General features: G+C 38.7%; 2 protein-coding genes across 2 annotated transcripts; both read right to left on the bottom strand.

Annotated features, from left to right (window-relative positions):
* Positions 1 to 1,743: 1,743 nt before the first annotated feature.
* LOC137172278 (NADPH oxidase organizer 1-like) lies at positions 1,744 to 5,785 on the bottom strand. The gene is made up of 8 exons (XM_067576607.1): positions 5,645 to 5,785; positions 5,468 to 5,548; positions 5,286 to 5,358; positions 4,764 to 4,947; positions 4,446 to 4,654; positions 4,185 to 4,292; positions 3,673 to 3,790; positions 1,744 to 3,368 (listed from the first exon to the last, which is right to left on the bottom strand). The coding sequence occupies exons 1-8, from the start codon at positions 5,720 to 5,722 to the stop codon at positions 2,693 to 2,695; spliced, it is 1,527 nt and encodes a 508-aa protein (XP_067432708.1). The 5' UTR covers positions 5,723 to 5,785; the 3' UTR covers positions 1,744 to 2,692.
* Positions 5,786 to 15,046: 9,261 nt separating this feature from the next.
* On the bottom strand, positions 15,047 to 22,110 carry LOC137172281 (glucose-induced degradation protein 4 homolog). Its single transcript, XM_067576609.1, has 6 exons — positions 21,686 to 22,110; positions 21,240 to 21,299; positions 20,022 to 20,129; positions 19,816 to 19,917; positions 19,587 to 19,717; positions 15,047 to 16,603 (listed from the first exon to the last, which is right to left on the bottom strand). The coding sequence occupies exons 1-6, from the start codon at positions 21,875 to 21,877 to the stop codon at positions 16,540 to 16,542; spliced, it is 657 nt and encodes a 218-aa protein (XP_067432710.1). The 5' UTR covers positions 21,878 to 22,110; the 3' UTR covers positions 15,047 to 16,539.
* Positions 22,111 to 22,251: the final 141 nt, after the last annotated feature.

Below are 22,251 nucleotides of genomic sequence, written 5' to 3'. Positions count from 1 at the left end.
ACTCTGCCTCTCCCTATAATTATTTTCCTTTGTGTGACTTCATTAAAATGTCCTTGTCCTTGCATGATATGTATCAGTGTCCAAGGCATGCTAAGTGTGGGTGAGTCCTAGAATAATGACAAAGTGATACGAGGACAAAACATTTTCACATTTAGACTTTCCTGGTTTAACAAATTATATATAGCCTATCATACAAATGATACATACAAATAATTAAAGCAAACAAAAAGAAATGATAATACATAATCACCACAATGCAATTAAAATGTTAAAATAAGTTAGAAGACATTACTAATCATCTTGTCTATTTCTGTTTCAGTTAGTATCCTGCATTTCCTAGAGTTCCACCCGCATCTTTTCTATTCAGCTGTAAAATTGATTTTGCATTCAGGTGTAAAGATAACAAGTTTCAAGCAACAGATTTTTTCCTATGGTGAAATGTCACACTGAACTTGGGTCTCTTCAGACTTCTGTTTGTGCAAAAAAAAAAAAAAAGCCTCTGTGAAAGATCGCTAATGATAGCATGTTTGACAAGACGCTCTTGTTACTCTGAATAAAAACATAGATACACTCATAACCCAGATACTATCATCATGGAAAAGAAACGTCAGCATGTACACACCTCTCTTTTGTCATAACTTATACAAAGAAAGTGAACATTATGTATAAAGAAGAGAGCTTTTCTTTTTGACCTAACAGCTTTATCTCAATGCTATTTGTTTACACATACTGTCACATTCAGCAAATAAGTCAGTAACACCAAAATCAGAAGACCAAAGTCCAACATTTCATTGTTACAGATAATAGATGATTCTACTCTACTTTCCTTGTTTAATATAGTGGCACTTTTACTAAATGGTTTGCTATCTGGAAATATCTCAATATGATACATTTGGACAGTTATCCATATGAATAAGAAAAAATGAACTCCAAAGAGTAGAATGTTAACAAAACAGGCAGAGCACTATATCACATGGAGCTGTTATGTGTCAGTATAAGGATGCTCTATAGTGTATTTTCATTCAAAACAAGAATATTAAATCCAAATATACAGTATATTCACAACATATTTTTAAAGCTGCATTAATTGATATTATAAAGTTGTTTTAGCAAAACCCTTTCGTATACACATCCAGTAGACACAGAGTAACATTAGGATTCATTTGGAGTCATATTTCTCTTCCTCTGATGAATACCAAATTTTGCTCCTTTTTGAGCTCTGTTTTGGTCTCCACCAACTTCTATAGCTAATAACAGGCTTTTTAGCTGATAAATGCTGCACTATGTTAACCAGCTATCTCCTAGCTAACCTAACCTTTGGTGCTGGGCAGGTACTGCACAATGGGTTTATCTGTGTTTTGTTTTTTGTTGCTGAAAATAGCAGCCTGCTGCAACTGGAAACAAGCTTGACCAGATAGGAATGGCTGGCAGGGAAAACCAAAACAATTATCCAAAATATTGAAAGGCGCATAGAGCTGAGGGGAAATATAGTGGATGACAATTATGTGTTTGTCAATACAAGCAACCCCTTTAATATTAGACATTGTTATTTGATCCAGTGTCAATATAAAAATATTGATTAGTGCAGCTTTAATTTTAAGACATTTGGTATAACAATGATGCTGCTTCTTTAGCTCTCATAACGTAAATGGAAATACCTGAAAAGTTATGGATAACCAAATGTAAAACCACTTGTCTCTCATCTACTCATTGAACACTCATGAAAGAAGGACATCTTTTAACTTCTTGTGCAAATTTGATTTTATTGACCTGTTTATTAAACTTACACACTGTGATACAGCATTGTGAACTCATAAAGTTTATAATGTAGTGAAGGAAAGGACAGCAACATATTCATACAATAATACATATCATTAATTAAGAGCAGTTCTGACACATCATTCTGAAGTCATCTCTCTTTGTTTGCTGACAGCTTGTTTACCACACCTATCATATTTCAGTAACCTGATTTGCTAATTGATCTTAAGGCTTTCACACTGGTTTTCAGAGTATTCAGTGATGCATTCTTTGCTGCTGTCATTAATCCTGCGGCTGTATACAAACGACTGACCTGCTGAAAGTTCATTTACATTGAGAATCAATTTACATAAAGTATATACCTGTTAAAATACCAAAGTAGTTAAATGACATAAAATGACATAGCAAAGAAAATATATGATAATTCAATTATATATTATCTTTTTCATCTTTCATCACCCTGCAGCCATGCACTGATTTCAGCAAATATTTAACCTCTTGAACTCCAATAATCCACTTAAACTTCCCCTTAATTGGTTTCAAAATTAGAAAAAAATATTTCTCTACTACTGTATGACAATATCACATACCATTTTCTTGCACCTGTTCCTTCTAACGCTTCATTGAAGCTACATAATGCTTATACTGAGTGAAATATTCAAATCTAAGATGCCATCTTTAACGCTCCATTTGTTCTGATGAAAAAGTGTGGCATAATTCAGTATACATCTCTCTTCTCAAGTCTGGTTTACTTGCGACCATTGGTATGACAAAAATTTAAACGAAAAATGCTGCATAAAACACATTTGATTGATAGACCCATGAAAAGATCTGTGGAGTTAAAAGGTTAACTATTTACATGAATCAACCAAAAAGACTTCAGCAAAGAGACTATCTTCAGTATTTGTAATGTAAAGTTTTAGCCTCTAATTCTTTAACGGCTGTGGATGGTCTCCGGCGGGATCTGGGTTTTGGTGGCCAGAGCTGCCTTGCGGGTAATAGTGGTGCAGCGGGTCAGGATTTCCTCAGTCTTGGGTCTGGGTGGCATCCTGGGAGTGACTGAGGAAGATCCAGTGCTGACAGAACTAGTGTTGGAGCTGCGGCGGTCAGAGAGGCTCAGATCGGGGCTGCTGCTCCCACTGTCGCTGACATTAGACTGGTGTGAGGCTGCAGGTCGGCCAGTGCGCTTCTGGCGCTGCACTTTTCCATTTGAACTTGAGGACGATTCACTGCCTGAGGAGAAGCTGGAGAAGCTGGACTCTGTGCTTGTGCTGCTCATGCTGCGAGCGCGACTTTCTGATGTTGTGGTGTCTTGCTCAGCCTGGGCGGGCAGAGCAGTCTGAGACCGGGTCTCAGAGAGAACATCAAGGGATCTGGCTTTTTGGAGACGCCCAGACACATTTGCATCACCGCTGGACTGACCTGCAGAGTCTTGTGGTGTGCTGTTGTCTTCAGTGGTGCTGTGTGGATAAGAAGCCTGAGGTTCTGTGCTGGTAAGCAGGTTCAAGGTGGAGCTATGCAGCTTTCTCTGCAAGCTGTAGAGGCCTGCACGAGGGTTGTTGTATGGTTGCAGGTACATGGAGGGTATGTAACCTGCCTTGCCATTGAATCTGAAGAGAGGATAACAAGTAAAAGAGTTAAAGGTTATTTCAACACATAAAACATAATTTAAAAGTGTGTAACACCCTAGATTAAGTTTAGAAATGAGAAATATTTGATACTGTTGAGGAGTGTACTTCAATTCTTTATAAATCTCCCATTCCAACTCTACAGACACCAGAGTATGTCTATGGTTTGTGATGTTTACATGCACAGACAACAATGAAGCATTGATGAAAATCTAAAAGTAATATTTTGAATGTTTCCAATTTCCTAGTCTATTGTTTGCAGTGCAGACAGACAAGATTGGGATACCTGATGAGCCACCAGCCATTGTCAGACTTCCTCAGCACCTCAACCACAGAGCCAATGGACACAGACACCTCGTCATCCTTCTTAGTCGAGTAACTCTTCACGGCACAGTACAGGGCACCTGAAGGCCACAACCAAGAAAACAAGCTCAAACAACAAACTTCTGAATGGCAAGAATATTTCTTGGGGCATGAAGTTTAAAAAAAAGGACAAATACACAAATTGTCTTTATAAAATCAGATCACACAGAGTTTTTGTAGAGAGGAATAAATACATGAAACTTCCAATGGTTAGAGAGCACTCCCCAGTGTTGGCTGTTTGTAACAACCTGCCTTCACAGTAATATGTCACTGTTACTAATAACTACTGTATGGCTGGTATGCAGTGGCAAATGATGCCAAATCTCACACCAACATCAGGCACGCACAAGGTAATTTAATCAAGCTATCCTGTATTTCCACATGCATTCTTGCACGTTAAAATTGAACTGTTACCACAACAAGTAAATATCACACCTCCCAGCTGGAACTCGGTGTCATCATCTTCCTCCCCTTCCCATAACTCCAGGTAGGGAGCAGGAAACCAAGCCAGACGCTTATCCTCATTCTCTACCAGCCACCAGCCTGAAAGGGAAAAGGAAGCATACTTTTAAGCATAACAGAAGTGAGTGTGAAGTTGGCTCAAAGTTCAGAGAATAAGGTTTCTCAATGTTTTTTTTCTCATTTATCTTTTTTAATAAATTTCAGAAGAAACTACTTTAAAGCTGTAGTACTGACCTGCAGGATCCTTGATCAGGACATCTAGTTTCTCATCCAGGGCAACTTTAAATGGGCGATTCTTGGTGTCCTTTGTCTCATAAGTGGCCACGCAGCGGTAAGTCTGGGTGACGAACGGGTGGGTGACGCTGCCTGCATGCTGGCGGGTAACATCCCCTCCTCCTCCACCTGAACCTTCAGGCAGATCATCCGACAGCAGGATCATGACGCTGTGTGAGAGAAATGTTATGTTGAAAACATATCTCATTATCTGATCACCAAGATCTTCTATCAACCCCAACTGAACGCTTACACAAGCTCTGTCACAGCCTACTGTACCTGTTCTTGGTGAAATCTGGCTGCAGGTCATAGTCTTTGGGCATAAAGAACTGTGTGAGCTCTGAGCTCTGGGTCACGGTTTCGTCACACTTCAGCAGCAGGTCGCAGTAGCTCTCCAGGAACTTCATCCGTTGGACAGATCGCTTGGGTCCTTTCTGCGTGAGGCTGCTCCTCCTGGCTTTCCCTGGAAAGAGGAGAGGAGACGATTAATACTACATTGGCTGTGAAGTAGAAAAAACACACGGTAAGAACTATATTTGTACAACCTTTTTCTATAATTGAATATCGGACTTTAAGATAAAACACTTGCAAACATGCACAGCACTAATGCAGACTGAGAGGATGTATGAGTTTACTTCACAGGATAAACAAGCTTTAAAAAATCATGGAATGTATGTAGAAATATTTAAGTTAAAGCTTTTTAATACTGTAGTCTTCAGGTTACCAGAGTCTTAGTGTAAACAAAACATAGCCTAGTTTTAGATATCTCAGGGGAAACAATTCACATGAAAATAATCTTACCCCTGAATTTAGGGATCACTCTGTCATTTTTCCGCAATGGGTTCATGTTAGGGAACCTCTTTTTCAGCTGCCTCTGTTTGAAAAGACAAAAAAATATATACAGTATATGATGTTATCACTCTCAAATCACTATCACTCTAAACCAGGTTAATCCATCCATCTAATTTTTTATTTTGACTTACATGAAATTTTTTGAAATCCTGGAAGGACCTGTAGACAATCACTTCAGTCTCATCAGACCATAACACAGATATCATGAACATCTGTGGGGGTGAGAAAACAATTGCAGGATGAGAGACAGCCCGAATTGTAACACATCTTTAATATAAAAAAGAAAATGAACGACTGAAGTCACTCACCTTGAGTTTTGGTGAGTCCCGATGGACGGCTCCAATGATGCGGACACTGATTGCAAAGCGCTGGTCACCAGTCATCATGCGCTCAGCTCGTAGGATTAGTAACTGTTTTACTGACTTTCAGTCTGGACTGCCAGCGGAGGGTCCCTCTGTCGGTTATATAGGGCTCAGGAGGGCGGAGTCAGAGCTTGAGAAAAGGATGCAAAAATCCAAAGGCGTGGCGGAGGCAGCGCTTCCAGGCATAGGCGGCGGTTGAGGCTGACGTTGAGGAAGGCTGACGTATAGTTATGTCCATAATCAGGAATTTCCAGTTTATCTCTTTATTGTGTGTTGTATCGATTCACAGTGTATTATTCAATGATTTACTTTGAAGGCTAGAGAGGCTGATGTCTCTTCTATCGTGGGACAATTAAGTAGTAAAACCAAAAAGTACAGTTATACACTTGAAAGGACAGAAGAAATTATCCATGGGAAACAAAACTTTTAGCTTCTGAATAAATTTTTTTTCAGATGGAGCTCAGGATCAGGAGGACGGCTGCTTTACTTCAAACAATTTCACTCTATGCACCTGGACTGTGTGTGTGTGTGTGTGTGTGTGTGTGTGTGTGTGTGTGTGTGTGTGCGTGCGTGCGCGCGTGTGTGCGCGCGTGCGTGCGTGTGCATGTGTGTGCGTGTGCATGTGTGTGTGTGTGTGAGTGTTTTGGATGTGTAGAAAAACACAATGGATTCAGAATTGATTTCAAATTTGTATTAACTGTAATTTAGCCAAAGGCTGGTTTTAGAAATTGTTCCATTCTGCTGTATTAAGAAAAACCGAGAAGCACAAAGGAAAAAACTATGCAAACCAAAAGACAATGCATGCAAGCTGTGATTTTAGATGCAAATCACATTTCTTTGCATTTCACATTGTAGCTCTTTGTCATATTTTTGATAGTAATTTTGTGTGCAGTTTGTGTTGGATGGTTTCTTACATTGTAATTAACAGTCAAAATAAACTCGTGCTGCTCAACTCCTGTCTTTGTCAATAACGTCCTGCATCTCCTAGATACTCAACTCCCATAATGAAAACTCTGCACGTGCAATCACTTCACATGTGTCATCTGGCAGTAATATCCCTTATCACCAACTAGTGTGGAGAGCTGTGTGTGTGTGTGTGCGTCTGTTGAGACTGACTAAACAGGTAAGAGGATGCATGTGTGTGGGAGAGGAGCAGGTGTTTCTTCAAAGTGAGGATTGCATGAGAGGGTTAGAACCAGAAGGGGTTATCCCAACCACTCATCAGACGAACGTGAGTGTGGAGTCCTTGTCTGAAGTAATGCCAGGATTTTATTACTCTCATACACACACATACACACACATACACACACAGACCACTCACACTGTATTATGGTCTGAAAGGTCAGGACTGTCCAGCTTTGTGTATGACCTGTGAAGATGTCAACACCTGAGTGTAAAGCCACATGAGGTTTCCCACACTGAGCAACTGTGAATTTTTTGGGCATCAGCTGATGACACAAGTGCAGGTATAGAGCAGGCAATGAGAGAAATGCATGAAATGTACTGTATGTGGTCACAAAACACCTTTAAACACACACAAACATACACAGTCATTCACTTGCAAAGCACTCATTCATGCATTAATCATACAATTACTAGCTCACACATACTTCCTCACAAAGCATATTGTGATAGCACATAAAAAAGAGGTACATGATGTAAATTAATAACATGCAGGTAGAATAGGCTCTATGGTATGAGTTGCATGCATTCATGGCATGAGAATGATCTCTGAGATGCCTGAATGAACACCAGCACACTTATAAGAGGGCCCAAATTTAGCAGTTGACTTAGTATTTCTAGAGAGAAGTCGATGCATTTTGAATGAGAGTCAATATCTACAGGATGTCTGTTACTGATGTTCGAACTAGCGGTCATCTGTGAGTAAAGTACAGTAAACCTCTAAAATAGACAAGGCAACATACCAAACAGCCACCACAGGTGTTTCCCATGGGTTTGTGCTCTCTCACAAAGGTGAATGTGTTATTCTATTATCCCAGTCCCTCCAAATAAAAGTCTAAATTTGATCAGAAGGGATTACTTAAGACATGCTTGAGTTAGACTGGTTTCCAACCATTGAATGCGCATTTTCTTTCTTTTTTTTTTCAGTGATTCAAATAGTGTTCGAGTAATAATTGATAAAATATTATAAATATGAAATGCATAATATGTAAATGTATCGATATCTGAATGAAAGATTGGACAATGTTAAGTTACTTGAGAACAGACTGCCAGATATACAAATCAACCAAACATCTATTTCATCTGTCCTGATTACCAGTAAGTACTCATTTCATACATTAGTTCATGTCAACATCATATAAACATTTTAAAGATTAAGGCTTGCATTATTCTATATTTTCTTACTGTCAAAAAATCCCATTAAAAGACCAAAACCAAAAACGTCTCTCGTCTCTCAATACTTTCCGACTTTCCCAGCCTTCGCCATTTGTACCTACTGATCTTTAAAAGCAGCTCACATATACATAATTTCATTTTTAAAAAAGGCTATGTGATTTCCTGAAAGAGCTGGGCACTGTAGTTTTTAGCAGATATAGCTTAAATAGGAGTAAATAGTGCATTTTTGGGGGACTATTTTCAGATGCGGATGAATACACATTTAGTGCATTAGTGAGTATAGTAGCAAGACAATGAATGTGTGATGACTCAAAATAAACTACAGTGCCTATGTTCAAGGTAATGAAGTAACATGTCAGCCAGTGCAATTGCGTGGCTCACTAATGTGTTTTTAATCATTTTTGGATAATGATAATGCAAAAAATTGTATATGACATGAAATATTTTCTGTATTGAAGAACAAGTTAATGATGCTTTATTTATTTTTGAGGATAATGGACAGATTTAAATATTTTTGAGTGTGATGTGTTGTAACAACTTCAGAAAACAAAATTCACAATTTAAAAAAAAAAAAAAAAAATACAAACAGTATTGAGTACTCTAAGATGCCAAACAAATTAGAAACTGAACATAACATCAACAGAAGAACACTCACTTGTTTCATTTAATCTCATCTGCCCTGCTTGTGGATGTAGATATTTAGATTTAATCTTTTTACAGTGCAGTCATATCAGTGACATCTCCTCAGAACAATGAACAATAGTTGATGTTGAGACAGTTGTTATTTCTCCTGTGGTGCCGTAGTGCCTTGAAAAAAGTCTGCCCATATTACTGAAACAAAACTCTCCTATGATAGCTCTGAAAATGTGAAGGTGTTTATTTAGTTATACGAAGGATCTCTGTGTGCCAGTAATTTTATGACTGAGCTTAGTGACTCCATCAATCAAAAAGATGTTTTTCATCAGGATTTCCCGCATTGCACACACACAGCATCGTTTTGTTTCATTTGGACTGGCTTGACAATTGGCTCTTTGTTTGGGCAACCTGGAAATGACAATAGACAATGGAAATGTCAGTGAAATTGTCCAGGTGCATGCCTCACAGATTTCATTTTCCATCTCTACTCAGCATTTACAGGAATATGGGTGCTACCATCTTGAAAAATTCATTTGCTGAGTATAAAACTGGCACATATTACACCTGACAGATTATTTTGCATGTTTTGAGTGTAAATTAAATTATAAGTCAGTCAAATCTCACATATTAGGTATCCTGGCTTTGTCCATTTTAATTTAAAAGTGGCCCTATTTTAATTCCAGGAAGCAAAAATCTTCTCCCTTACAGTACAGTTACAGCACAGTTACAGTATGTTATTCAACATTTATGATTATTACGTGCACTTAATGGGTTCCACTCTCATTGTTATGACAGCATAAGAGGAAAAAACTCAACTAAACAAACGTTTAGTCATATTCTTCAGGGTGTAAGCATGGGATGTGATGGCATAAGAATGTTTATGGATCATTGGGTTTAAGTTAGTACTTCCTTAAAGTACTAAGTAATGGACTGACACTAGTTGTATCCCATATTTAAATTGTTTTTAGGTCAGGTTTAGAAGAGCAGGAGAGCCAGAATAACCCACTTAATACCCCTCTCCACTGTAATATATATTATTATAGGTGGGGGCTTGGAGAGCATGGGGGAACCCGGAATAGCAGGAACTGCAACAGAGTCATTACAAGTGCTAATAATTTTCCTTCAAGGTAAGTGCTGTTCAATCAAAAATAAAAATGCTCAAGGACATAAATAAGCATGCATATATTTATTTATTTAAGTAAACATATTAAAAAAAACATATACAGAAAACAAATTGATCAGGTTAGATAACCCATTGAATGAAGCAATGTCATTTACCGTCTGACCTCCTCAGTTTTTGCCTTAATTTACAAGACACCCCTATATCTTTATACTCTTAATTTGTTACAGTTGATTAAAATCATACTAGGAGCCTAGGGAAGGGAGGGAAAGAGGGAAGGAAAAGAGGAGGAGCCCAACAAAAGATGAAGAAGACAGATGTGCCATTGAGGTAAGTAAATTCCATCCAGGGGAGGGAGAAGGTTAAGATAAGGGGTAGGAAAGGGGAAAGGTTAAGGCTAGAGGTAAATGAGGGAAGAGGAAGTATGTAAGGGTTAGAGTTGGTAAGTATCTAGGGGAGGGAGAAGGTTCAGATAAGGGACAGGAGAGGGGAAGGTTAAGATCAGAATAGGCAGGTAAGGGAAATGGAGGGGGGGAGGGTAAAAGTAAATATCCAGGGGAGGGAGAAGGTTAAGATAAGGAGAGGAGGGGGAGAGGATGTAAGTAAACATATTCTGGAGCATTGTTTGGTTTCTTAGCATTTGAATAGTACCAACAACACTTCATCAATAGAGATATATAGACACTCATGCATAAGAAATCGTTTATCAAAAACTATTTTATAAAAATAGACACCTCTAATAAGTGCTTGAGTAAAGTGCAACCCTTGTAATCAAAATGCATAAAAAAATATTAAATAATGCTAAATATAATAAATTAAATGGGAGTTAATGGGAAACAAACAGCAGTCTCCTGCAGCATAGTCAGCTAAATCCACTTTTTGCAGGTTAATATCTAGCTAGTCACCCAAACTACCACCTCCAAACATGGAAGTTTGTCACCTTTTATAGATGTAATCTGAACTGCACCACTTCTCCAGGCCATAATTACTACAGTCAGTATCTGTCAACCAAATGCAACTACAAGGAAGCTGCAGGTATAAGTTTAACAGTAAACCTGCAACATAATTGAGAAGCCGATGCCATTTTACTTATTTGTATATTATGGCATTAAACATTAATACTTTAATATTGAGACTTGTACTTCTTGAGGACGTTGCTCAAGGTTGGTCATGCACAGAAGAGGTGGAGTCAGTAGATAAGGGTGCAGAGCTAAGAAATTTCTAAGTAGTGGTTATCACCATTAGACGGAAGCTGTGCAGTAGTAAATAAACCAGTGACTGTAATTATAGAGGCACTGCCGGTAAACCAGCGCTTTGTCCACTGTAATACACACACACACACGTGCACAACACCCAAGTCCAAATTTATTTGCAGTTGTTGTTGTATCTGACACACCCTCTAAACGAACATTAGTCACCCAAAGTATAATAGGTAATGCTCAACCTCCTCCTGTGATTCCCACTTCTTGTAGGTTATCAATATTTTGTTTATTTTTTTTAGTTTGTGTCACTATTTGCACGCTATTCACATCTTTTGATTTTACAGTCTCAAGATTCTTAGTCATACATCCGACAAAGACTTGGATACAAAAGGACATCATTTTTGTGTTTCACCCATGTTCTTTCCTTTATGGTATTACAAAACAAACATTTCTAATTATAAACTCATCTGTAATTACTACACTTCATCACTAAATCCATCCACCTATCCATCACTGACAGCCTAGCTGCAACTATGTAACAGTCTAACCAGTTTGTTCTGGCAAACCTCTGGTCTCTGCACGTGTTTCTTTTTTTAGACATTTATTCAGCATATGCTCCTTTTTTCACAGACCTGTGAGGAAAATATAGCTGATAGGCTATTTGTAACTATTGCTTTTAAAAAAAAAATAGGCTTATAATGCTTAAAATCTATAAATGAGGTGAGGCTCTTCTCTTCTGAGACATCACTAAAAATGTTATGCCAAAAAGTAACATGCATGATGTCACAAGGAAGATACTTGGATGACTTATGAATGAGTCACGTTTTTCTGGAATGTACAAAATGACACACGAGACAAGTGCAATGCTTTTACATTTACCTGTTATTGAGCAACTTTAACTGCAACACCATTTGGTTTCATTTATTGAATTGGGTCACAGTTGGCTATTAACTTGAAATAATGTATCACTAGCTCTAAGATATAAATAAATAAGTGTATCATTCTATCTAAATATACTGTACATATTCTGAAAAGTCATATAAATAACTGCTTCTGGAAAAATGTCTGAAGTAAAACCAAACTATAATCTTCTAGAATGTCTGAACTAAACACAAGGTACAGCTGAGGCTGCTGGAAATGTCATTCATTTAGGTACTCGGTCATTAAACAAATTAAAATTTTGATCTGATGGTGTCATATGGGAAAAATTAAGGGGTCACCGGAGTTTTAATTCTTAATCCTGAGGGAGAACATGGATATCTGTACTAAATTTCATAGCAATCCATCCAATAGTAATCCAAAATCTTAATTCTAAACCATAAATGTCAACTTTGTGGCACTAGAGGAAAAGTCAGGGGATCATCCACTGGGGACCATGCTGTACAAAATTTAATGGCAATCCATCCAGTAGTGAAAATTAAATGACCAAGGTGGTAGACTAGAGCCTAGAGCTATGTTGCTAGCATGGCTAAAACTCACAAGACACTTCCCGAAGCATTAAAGTTCAATATATTTATCAAATGTGTCAAAATTGTTTGTGTTTGAAATCTATTTCTTGAACTTTGTGACCTATAAACACCAACTACCAGACTTATTTTAGCACTTAGCGGTTGCTTTGGGAACTTTAGATGATTAGAGACAGTCATTGTAGGTATTTAATTAATAATGTGGTTAGAATTCATCAGGTGTACTGTGCCAGTAGATTTCAGAGATACTGTCCCTTTTTTTTCTTTTTTCTTTTTTCGTCCTTCATCTTTGTCTATTGTTCATGACACTTCTGGCAAGGTAGCAGCAGTGCATGTGCCAAAAGTAAGTATGTGAAAAGAAACTGGTTTATTACAATTGTCTTGGTGCCAGAAACAGGGACATTTATGACTTGTTTACATGACCACATAAACCCACACAATGTCACTTATGTAGACAGAATATTACCCATTTAAACTAATAATCAGTTCCCAATAAACAGACATTGGAATATTGTCTCAAACTGTTCCTCTTGACATATTAAAGAATTGTGCAGGTTTTAGCTATCGCACATGCTGGTTCACCATAATTGACTTGACTTCTTTCTGCTTTTAGATGACACTCCTATTTGGAGTGACTCCAAATTAATCCAATCTCAGAAAAACCCTCTTATCTTGAGAGAGCAGTAAAGTGGTACAGTAAAGACTGCATGCGCCAAACTTTTGTTTTGGTGTATTGATACTGGCTCCTGACAAATCAGCTTTGACATCCCAGCCTACCTGCTTTTCACCACAGTGTCTGACCAAGCCTTTGTACAGATAAAAGTGGAGCCAAGTCAATCATAGTCAAGAGAAATCAAGTCTGTTTGTCCTGGCATTTCATTTATTTAACAGCATGGCTTTTCTCTGCTGCCATCTTCAGGCCAGACTGCAGTTTTGCCCCGTTGGTGATAAGTATGTAAGAATAGTTTCTCTATTTCTCACCCATCAAAAACGTGTGTCTTGTTTATTTAAAGGTTTGTTTGACAGCATCACGTTTCTTATTACTGGAACTTCCACATGCTTATATGAAGCCAAGAGTTACAGTAACTGTAATTGAACCACATTCTGTTCCGGTTCATTTTGCCAGTAACACACGTGAACACTGACATTCAATACACACATATACATCTAATGCCAGTACAACAGCTCTGCCATAAATTCTACATTTACAAAGTTTATACATTTTCAGTTTTTGTTGACATTGTCAAAAAGGTGATAAAAGTGTTCCTAATATTTTGCCTCTCTCATGTATGTATATTAGGAACACCATTCAATATAATGCAGCCCAGTACACCACCACCATCCACTATGACCTCAATACTAAACATAAAGTAGAATTATCACCTTTCTGACAATGTCAATAAAAACTGAAAATATATAAGCTTCATAAATGTAGAATTTATGGTAGAGCTGTTGTATTGGATTGCATTAGATTGCACAGGTTTTACTAATAAAGTGGCTGGTGAGTGTACATACCATGCATACTTTTGAAATGTTTAGCATACTATATGTGTAACTGATATGATCACACACATGAACTGCAGTTCACTGTCTTCTTTTTTTTCTTTTCTTATTCTTCCCTTAGGGGACTGAGTCCAAAAGACCAGCTCATTTTTGTCTTTATTTCCTAATACGATGATTATTTTTTTATTTTTGGTTCTGTCTTTAGTTCTTTAATGTTTGCACATCAATTTGGTAAAACAGAATATAGTCCAAAAATAAATAAAAACAGAATACAGTCACAGAGTACTTCTACACCGCATGTCTGTGAGGCACAGTAGGCTCAAGAGGGAGTTTCAACAGTTTCATACTCCGCAGTTTGGTGGAAATGATGGTGTCCATCACTTTTGATTGTGAACCTCAGACAAAAATAGAGGAAAAAAATCAGGGGGAAATGAGCCTGTGGAAAACTTAAAAAGCAGAGAGCTAGCATTAGCTGTCTTTTTTTACATACTGGTATATGCAGGAGCAGTGCATCACTGTCATATACAGTAACAGATTTAGGTTCACATGGCATCAAATTTCTGCCATTTAATGTTCAACACTTCCATATTGCCTCATGCTTTATCTAAGATTTTGTCATTTGTATGCCAACACAAGTTAAAGACTTTGAAGAGCAAACGTGCACCTTATAACCTTGATGCCTCTTGTGCATGTGCCCTGTTTGCAAGAGCTATCATATGCCTTTCACTGTCATCTCTACATGCTGGTAACAGCAGAAGATTATACACACCAGAGGGCAGTGCAGGGTAAAGAGTGACAGCCAGTGTCATTAACAGTCAAATCATCAGCCAGGAGGTGCATGGAACCTCCTATATTTCAGTCAAGCACAGCATCTTCATCGAGAAACTCATTTTTCTATCAGTGTTGACAATTTGACAAATGCTTAATATATATCATTGAATTGCATTGAACAGAATGCAGAATTTGTTTCAGTCTTAAAATGAGCAGATTATGTAATAATTAATGTAATGTGTGATATAAACATGTGAAAACATTATTAATCAGACAAGCAAGACTCTGCAAATGATGTTTTGATATGATTTTTTTTTCAAATCCATTATCCATTCTTTACAGTCACACCATCAATCAAATCCAGGCTTATTCTCAAACACACTTCTGATCTGTTATAATACAACTCTGATAAGATTTAAAAAGATGGCACCATCACATGGGAAGGGGAACATGATTAGGGGAGGAGAGTGTTTTTTCATAGGCAATTTAACAAAAATATTTCCTTTAATGAAGATAGACTCTTTTTTTTCATATACTATAAGGATAGAATAAAATTTTGTCTCTGAAAACTGAAGGTTTATGTTTGGAGAGTGCTATGTTGAAAGTGTTGCATAGTCGAGGAGACATAGATGTAGGGGGTCTTAATTTAAAATGACACATAAGGAGTAAAAAGCTCTTTGTTTATTTCAGAGTGCAGATCTGGGTAAAAAATACTTTCTCTCTTTTTGAATACTTTTTAAGTGATTGTTTTGGCTCTAAACCCGCCACACAGTCAAACCCCTTCAAACTAGTTAAAAAGCTTTTTTTTTCTTTTTTTTTCTTTTTTTTAAAGATACAGCTTGACCTGCCACCTTGAAGCTCGTGTCCTGGGGGCATGTGAGTGTAAAATCCTGACTGCAAGCATTAGTAATATAGTCCTTCTTTGTGCAAATGTAACTTAATAGAACAAGATCCACAGCAATCACATGTGATAATAATCTCCCAAGCAGTTCTATGAACACGGAGGAAAAGCTTGTTTTGTGTGTCACTCACATTGCAGCCTTAAAAAGTGCCACTCTGTCCATCGTTTAGAGTGAAATAACAAAATATCCTCTTGGCAGGCAAACAAGGAACCAGCTTAGCTTTAAAAAAATACTGTCTTTCTAGCTTATGGGCTGATTAAAGCTCCAATCCTAAAACCTGAAGAGCCCTAATCATGAACCCAAGCTTCTCTCTTGCTTTTAATCCACAAAGACTTGGTTATCTTTAGAGATAGTGTTTACAGGAGCAGACTCCTCACAGGAATCCTTGTCCAACGGTAGTCAAATGCTGCTCATTCCGCATTGGCTGGATGAAAGCTGGAAACGTTTCTGGTTGCAAAACAAGAAGGGGAATTCCCAACTTAGCTTATAAAGTGTCTCGAGATACTGTGCCAAGCTTTTTTTTTTTTTTTTGTTGTTTGTTTTTTTTAAACCAGACATTAAAACAAATGAAGAAAGGGGTACACTATAGGAACCACACCCAGTCTCTCTGCTCCTGGTTCTAACTTTACAAGCTCCAGCCAGGGAGCAGAACTGCACTTTCTTTCCCCTCATCCGTACATACATTCATTTGTCCCGTCCTGTTCACTCATCAATCAGCTGTCCGTCCACATATTGAGAACATGTAAGAGTTTGCTCTTCTCCAAAGCTCAAATTCTCATTCCTAAGTCGTTCTCCTTTTCCATCTCAGTAGCATCTGCAGTCCTTTGCTTTGCCCCAAGTCTTTGTCCATCTCAAATAATAACATCCACAATGCCGGCCGGGGTCACCGGAACTCATAGATGGCTGCGCTGTGCTCGGGAACGTGGGTGAGGTTTAGAGACTGGTACCTGTGGTGCAACAACATGGGACAATAGAATATGCGTTAGAAGTACACTGATTATGTTAGAATTTTAAAAAAAAGAAGGATGAACAAGGCAAACCTGCCATAAACTCAATACAAGCATGTACATGATGTAGAGGCATGTTTGCTTATGAGCAGCAGAAGCACCTTTACTACAGCAGCACGCTGGTTTCATGAACACCACTTCCCATTTATTTTTCCAGAAAAAAAAAAAAATTTGGCAAAGTTCCCATCAAGCATGTTTGGAGTTTATTGAAAATCTGATGCATCTACTTATTCATTAGTTCACTCGAGCAGGTGAGAACAATCCAAGGCACCAGGGCTGTGCGATATGACAATATATATCATGTGACGATAGAAAAAACATTGATCGTTTCATATTATGCTCTTTTGTTTAAGGCTGTAGTCTCCTGGTCGACTGGTTGGTGGATATGCTCTCTTCTGACCAAATTCCCATCGGTCGAATAATCGCTGTTACTTTCATAAGGAGAAAAGTGCTACATCAGTAGCCTTCCAAGATTAATCCGTTTTTTCTTCTACAGACTAACAAATTACCTGTGAAAACAGGGGTGTATTCAAAACACCACCGTTGTTTTCACAACTTTGAACTCGCCCAACCTAATGGAGACTGCTGGGTCTAACTGTACTCAATATTTACTAAGTGTTTATTGAACACACTGAACTTTTACTGAATCAGTGTTTCTCCTATAATTATAACAACAAGAACCCCCACCAGGCCAAAAAAAAATTTTTTTTAATTAAATTTAAATTATTCTTTTAATGCCAAAAATAAAGCCAAATATCCATTCATTCAGAAATCCATAGCATTTGGGAGCCACTGTGCAGCATTGTTCCGAAACGTGAGTCAACCTGTGTCGTTGCCTTGGAAACTCCTGGTAGCATAGCTCCGTTAAGGAATAGGGCAGTGCGTAATATGTGTGTGTAACGTTAGTGAGTTGGAAAGAGCGAGCGGCAGAAAAGTGATAGTGAATGCAAGCGGAACAGAGAAAAAGGTTAGCAGTGATTTGTCAGTCTGGCAATAAATGTACAGTATAGACTACATTGTGTCAGTTAATAAATGCTGCAGCTCCTCAAGACCAAGAAAAGTCATGTCTGTTATTTCCCCAAGTGTTGCAAAAGTAAAGGGGGTTAGCTGCAAAGTTAGCAACAATTGGTTAGCCTAACAAAAACAGAGAAATAGAGATCAGAGAAATGTGTAGTGGCTGAGTTCATTCTGTCCCGTAACATCCAATAATTTTTATTTCTTCTTCCCCCGCAACTAATCGATTAGTTGAAGATTTCTCAGCTCTGGCCACACTGAGAAAGATCAGAGCATAAATGACAGCAAAACACAGCAGAGACTATGCTTATTTATGTTATTTACCTAATTTATGTGCACTCATTTCATTTCATTTCATCTCAGTGTGAGAGTCTCTACTGCTGTCATTTCTGGTTGCTACTCTCCTCTGTTCTCTGTGTTTCGTAGCGGTTGGGGCTGATCCCTCTGTGTGTGTGCTGCACACAGCGGAGCAGAGGAGCGATAGTGAACAAGGTGAGGTACTCGAGTTGAAGACAACTACACTTGTTACGTTACTGTAAATGCAATAAAAGCCAAGTAAAAAGCCAATAAGGGTAATTTAATCAGCGCAAAGGATGGACCAGTGACAACGGGGGGTTCGGGGGACTAGAAACTATTTATTCACTGAATTTACAGAAAATGTGCCATATCCGAATATGTATGGTTATCAGGATATGAGATTTTGGTCATATCGCACAGCCCTACCAGGCACTCATTTGTAGTATTAAAATATGATGTCTAGAAGGCTGTTTTCATATTAATCTGCTAAAGGGGGAAAATTTCTCTGTGCTCAGCTTAAATCTGAGTTTAAAACATGTATCTACAATACGAGTGTGATTTGTGATATCACAGCTGCTTTGGAAGCCAATTGCGGTCCGGTATGCAACTTACACACGTTATGCGGAAACTTTAAGCCTCCAGTGTATAAACACTGAGAATAAGAAGTTTGACAGGTAGGAGATCTCGTGTCCAGCACTTAAACTTTTGAAATAAAAAGTATTTTCATATTCATAGAATCTGGATTTTTAAATGGCAGAGGAGTAAATGTGTTTTTAATGAGGTAGCCTAATTGGAGAAAACATTAATTATTATTCAGAGTGTTTTTAAATGTCTTAAAACATGTCTGGGAGGGGATCTTTAAAAACAACCCCAAAATGAAAGGATTTACAAGCACAAAAAGATGGATGTTGACATCTAAAAAGGCAACAGTTAATTATGTGTGAGGAACAAACCACAGCCTGGACTGATGCTCATATTCAGTTATGTCTTCCTGTGTTGTTTACAAGGTTCACAGAAGAGATGCTAAATGGCAGCAAAGATCAATAAGCTGCTCACGTCTCCGCACCTAATTTTAAGTTTTCAAAATGTTGAATGTCTTGAACTTAAGCACAGATTTCTGTACTGTGTGCCAAAAGCACACTGGACATTCAATGCTGCCAACATATGGCATAAGAGTTTGCTGGCTGTTAATCATTTTCCACATTTTGAAAAATGGCATAAAGTAAAAGTATACTGTGGTCGGAGAGGGAAATAAAACTGATTGAAAGAAATGCCAAAGAATGTCAAATAAAAATGAATACACTAAAGCAGGAAGTGGTTTACTAATAATCAGGCAGTATAACCACATAAAATAAAACGCTTCAGTCTAACCTGAAGCTTTTCAGAAAAGTCACATTCATCTTTGTATCATCTGAGTTTTAGCTTCATAGGAGCATATTCCAAATTAGAGGCACCTTGACAGAAGCTGCGGAAAGCTGGAAATCGTGTCTGTTAACTGCCCACCTAGACTTTTTCCCAGTTGGTTTGGGATTTAATCCAGCCACATCTCAGCATGCAAACAAACAAACAAAATAAAATCACACTCTCGTTAACTTGTGTTGCAGTGCGTTACCATTCAGAGCTCCTGTGGTAGTAGTAGCCCTCGATTGTTGCTGTGGATTTCTGGAAGCAGATGTAGTAGAATCCAGCAAAGGAAGCTCCGCTGATGTCTTTGATTGTGTGATCAGGAACCAGGAACTGCTCCTGAGGGGACAGACGGGATGAGCTGCAGTTCAGAGATGACAGGTCTAACTACAGTATAACATACATCCAATATTTCAAGCAATTGGGTAGCACATTACCTTCCACCTCATGAAAATATAGTCAGAGTTCTTCAGATCCTCATAGTCAAAATCATCCGAGTTGAATGTCTTTGCATACTGGTAGAAGGCCTGGAACTTTCCCTTGACACAAAAAGAAAAAGAGGATCATTTCACAGTAAAGCAGTCACCTGTAGAGCCTGCGCAGGTGCACTTGTGCAGGTTGAAGCAACAAGTGTTCGCCTTACCCAGTGTTTACGATCCACATCTTCGTCTGCATCCCATTTCCGGGTGAGAAATGGCCGCTTTCTGCTGATGATCTCCCCAGCGAAGAATGTGGTTAGAGTTGGGTATTCCTATGAGAGCAACAGCAACAAAGAAACAGTGAGGTGAGGTTTTGTTTGCCCTGGTGCGGCAAACATGATACACGCCGTTTTGTCTGGTCCTCTCTTTGAATGTCACACCCCGGTGGTAAGACGGTCAGTTCAATGTTCAGTGTGTACAGAACAGGTGGACTGTTTGCACTGTAAAACAGCACATGGTAGAAAGGGACTTTTGAAGTTCTGAAAGTAGGGTAATACACCAGTAGATCCTAGATCCTTGCTTTTTTTTTTGTCCATCACTGATCATATTGTGGGATGTAAATTAGGATTTACCCTTTTATTTTGCTGTAAGAATACATGTAAATAACACAGTATTTCTCACAGAATTACTGATGTCAAGGAGAGCAGGGCTGCATCTAAAGATTATTTCCATTATAGATTAATGTGCCAATTGTTTTGTTTTGTCTTTAAGTGTCAGACAGTGGTGAAAATTGCCTGTTATAATTTCCCACAGCCCAAAGTGACATCTTCAAATGTCTTGTTTCATCCAACCAACAGTCCAAAACTCACACTTGAGAAGATGGAAGCAGCACATTTTTGTTACATTTTCTTTCATTTTTTAAAAAAGAATGACTAAAACAATTATTTGGTAATCATGACAGTTGCCAATTCATTTTCTCTCCATCGACTAATCGATTCAGCTTCACTTGAGGATTCTAATTGAATTAGTTTAACATCTGCCCCGTAGTACCATGTGATGGATTTTATCTAGACAGTGGCATGTGACTCTCCATACCATATTGTGGTCATTCTAGGCAGTGTGGAAATAAAGTCTTACTGACACACATTTAAAAGTTGACATGTTATTGAGGCACACAGTCAAATGCATGCTAAATATACCAGTGCATGTGATTTAGAAAAGGTTTTCTGCCATGTTCTGTGAGCTTTGTGTTGCATGTTGGTGTGGCAGGTTAAGTAGAGTTAACCATGGCATACACTACAATACTAACAGTTAAACAGAAATGGAAAGGCTGAAGCTAGACTGCACAAGACTAACAGGACACAAATACAATGTGCAGTGGCCAGACACAGAGCTTACATCATTTATGTTTGTGTTTTAATACAGGGGATTGCTCTTCTCACCTCTGTCAGTCCTTTTATTTTCAGGTAGCCACACAAGTAGGAATCTTCCATGGTCACATGCTTAAAAAGAAAAACAACAGAGACGGTTGACATTAAGTTCTGTATTGGCAGTTTCATTGTGTCATATGATTTTATGATGGAAAATATCAATTTCCAATATCCTCTCAAACAAAACAGCCATAAACATGCAGCTTTGTAAAATACAAATACAGAAGTCAAAAGAGCTCATTTTGATAATAACACTCAATAAAAACGTATGCTTGTGGTTTACAGAGGTTGCTAGTGTAACGTTACAGTCCCAGCCTCTGCTACATCAACAGCTAGCCAAGCTAGTTACTCAACGAAAGGCCAGGACTCATTGATTTTGCAGCTGTCAATCATCACAACGCCCGTTTGACAGATCACCAAATGCCCCTGACAGTGAGATATCCGTTTCAAAGCCCCACCTGCAAAACAACCTCCACGTCATAAGAGTTCCCTTTGCTCTTCTGGTGGCCCCTGAACTTGGACCCGCTGTACAGCAGCGACGTGACAACACCGGGCTGCTGTGTGTTTATCGGCGGCGGCGGGATAAGCGAGGCCGAGGATGCGAAGGCCGCGCCGCGGGAGTCGCTGAGGTATCCAGCGGGGACAGGCATGGCTCCCGCTTCGCTGGCTGGGCACCGACCGCGGTCAATGGCCGTCTGAGCGATGGACTCTGTCGGCGTCTACGAAGAGGCGGAGGAGAACTAAAGCGGTCCTCCTACACCCAAATCCCTCCTGATTCCTCTACAGTTTAGTTTACCAGGCGCCGAGCTCCCAGAAAAGTAGAGTGGACTTCGACGCGGCGCTGCAGGCAGCAGCATCCTCCCCTCTCATTGGCCAGCCGAGTTCACCTGGCTACGATCTTCAACGCTCATTGGTTCGATTGGCGGAAGGGTTTATGGGATTTTTGGGTGTAGTTTTTTTTCCTGTTGTGTAAGGGTGTGTGGAAGCACTAATAAAACTACAATTCCCAACATTTAAGTACTTA

The sequence above is a fragment of the Thunnus thynnus genome, chromosome 20 (assembly GCF_963924715.1).
Source record: "Thunnus thynnus chromosome 20, fThuThy2.1, whole genome shotgun sequence".
NCBI classification, from domain to species: Eukaryota; Metazoa; Chordata; class Actinopteri; order Scombriformes; family Scombridae; genus Thunnus; species Thunnus thynnus.
The sequence above is the reverse complement of the archived record's forward strand: the minus strand, read 5'-3'. Positions and strand labels throughout refer to the sequence as shown.

Bases quoted from the DNA above. Each gene is read 5' to 3' on its own strand.
- LOC137172278 (XM_067576607.1), bottom strand. From the start codon at position 5,722: ATGATGACTGGTGACCAGCGCTTTGCAATCAGTGTCCGCATCATTGGA. The intron at 4,293-4,445 runs GTCAGTACTACA...TTTCCCTTTCAG, and splicing joins CCTGATCAAGGATCCTGCAG to GCTGGTGGCTGGTAGAGAAT. The intron at 3,791-4,184 runs GTGTGATATTTA...TGTGGCCTTCAG, and splicing joins CACCGAGTTCCAGCTGGGAG to GTGCCCTGTACTGTGCCGTG.
- LOC137172281 (XM_067576609.1), bottom strand. From the start codon at position 21,877: ATGCCTGTCCCCGCTGGATACCTCAGCGACTCCCGCGGCGCGGCCTTC. The intron at 20,130-21,239 runs GTGAGAAGAGCA...TTGCTCTCATAG, and splicing joins AAATAAAAGGACTGACAGAG to GAATACCCAACTCTAACCAC. The intron at 19,718-19,815 runs GTAATGTGCTAC...CTGTCCCCTCAG, and splicing joins ATATTTTCATGAGGTGGAAG to GAGCAGTTCCTGGTTCCTGA.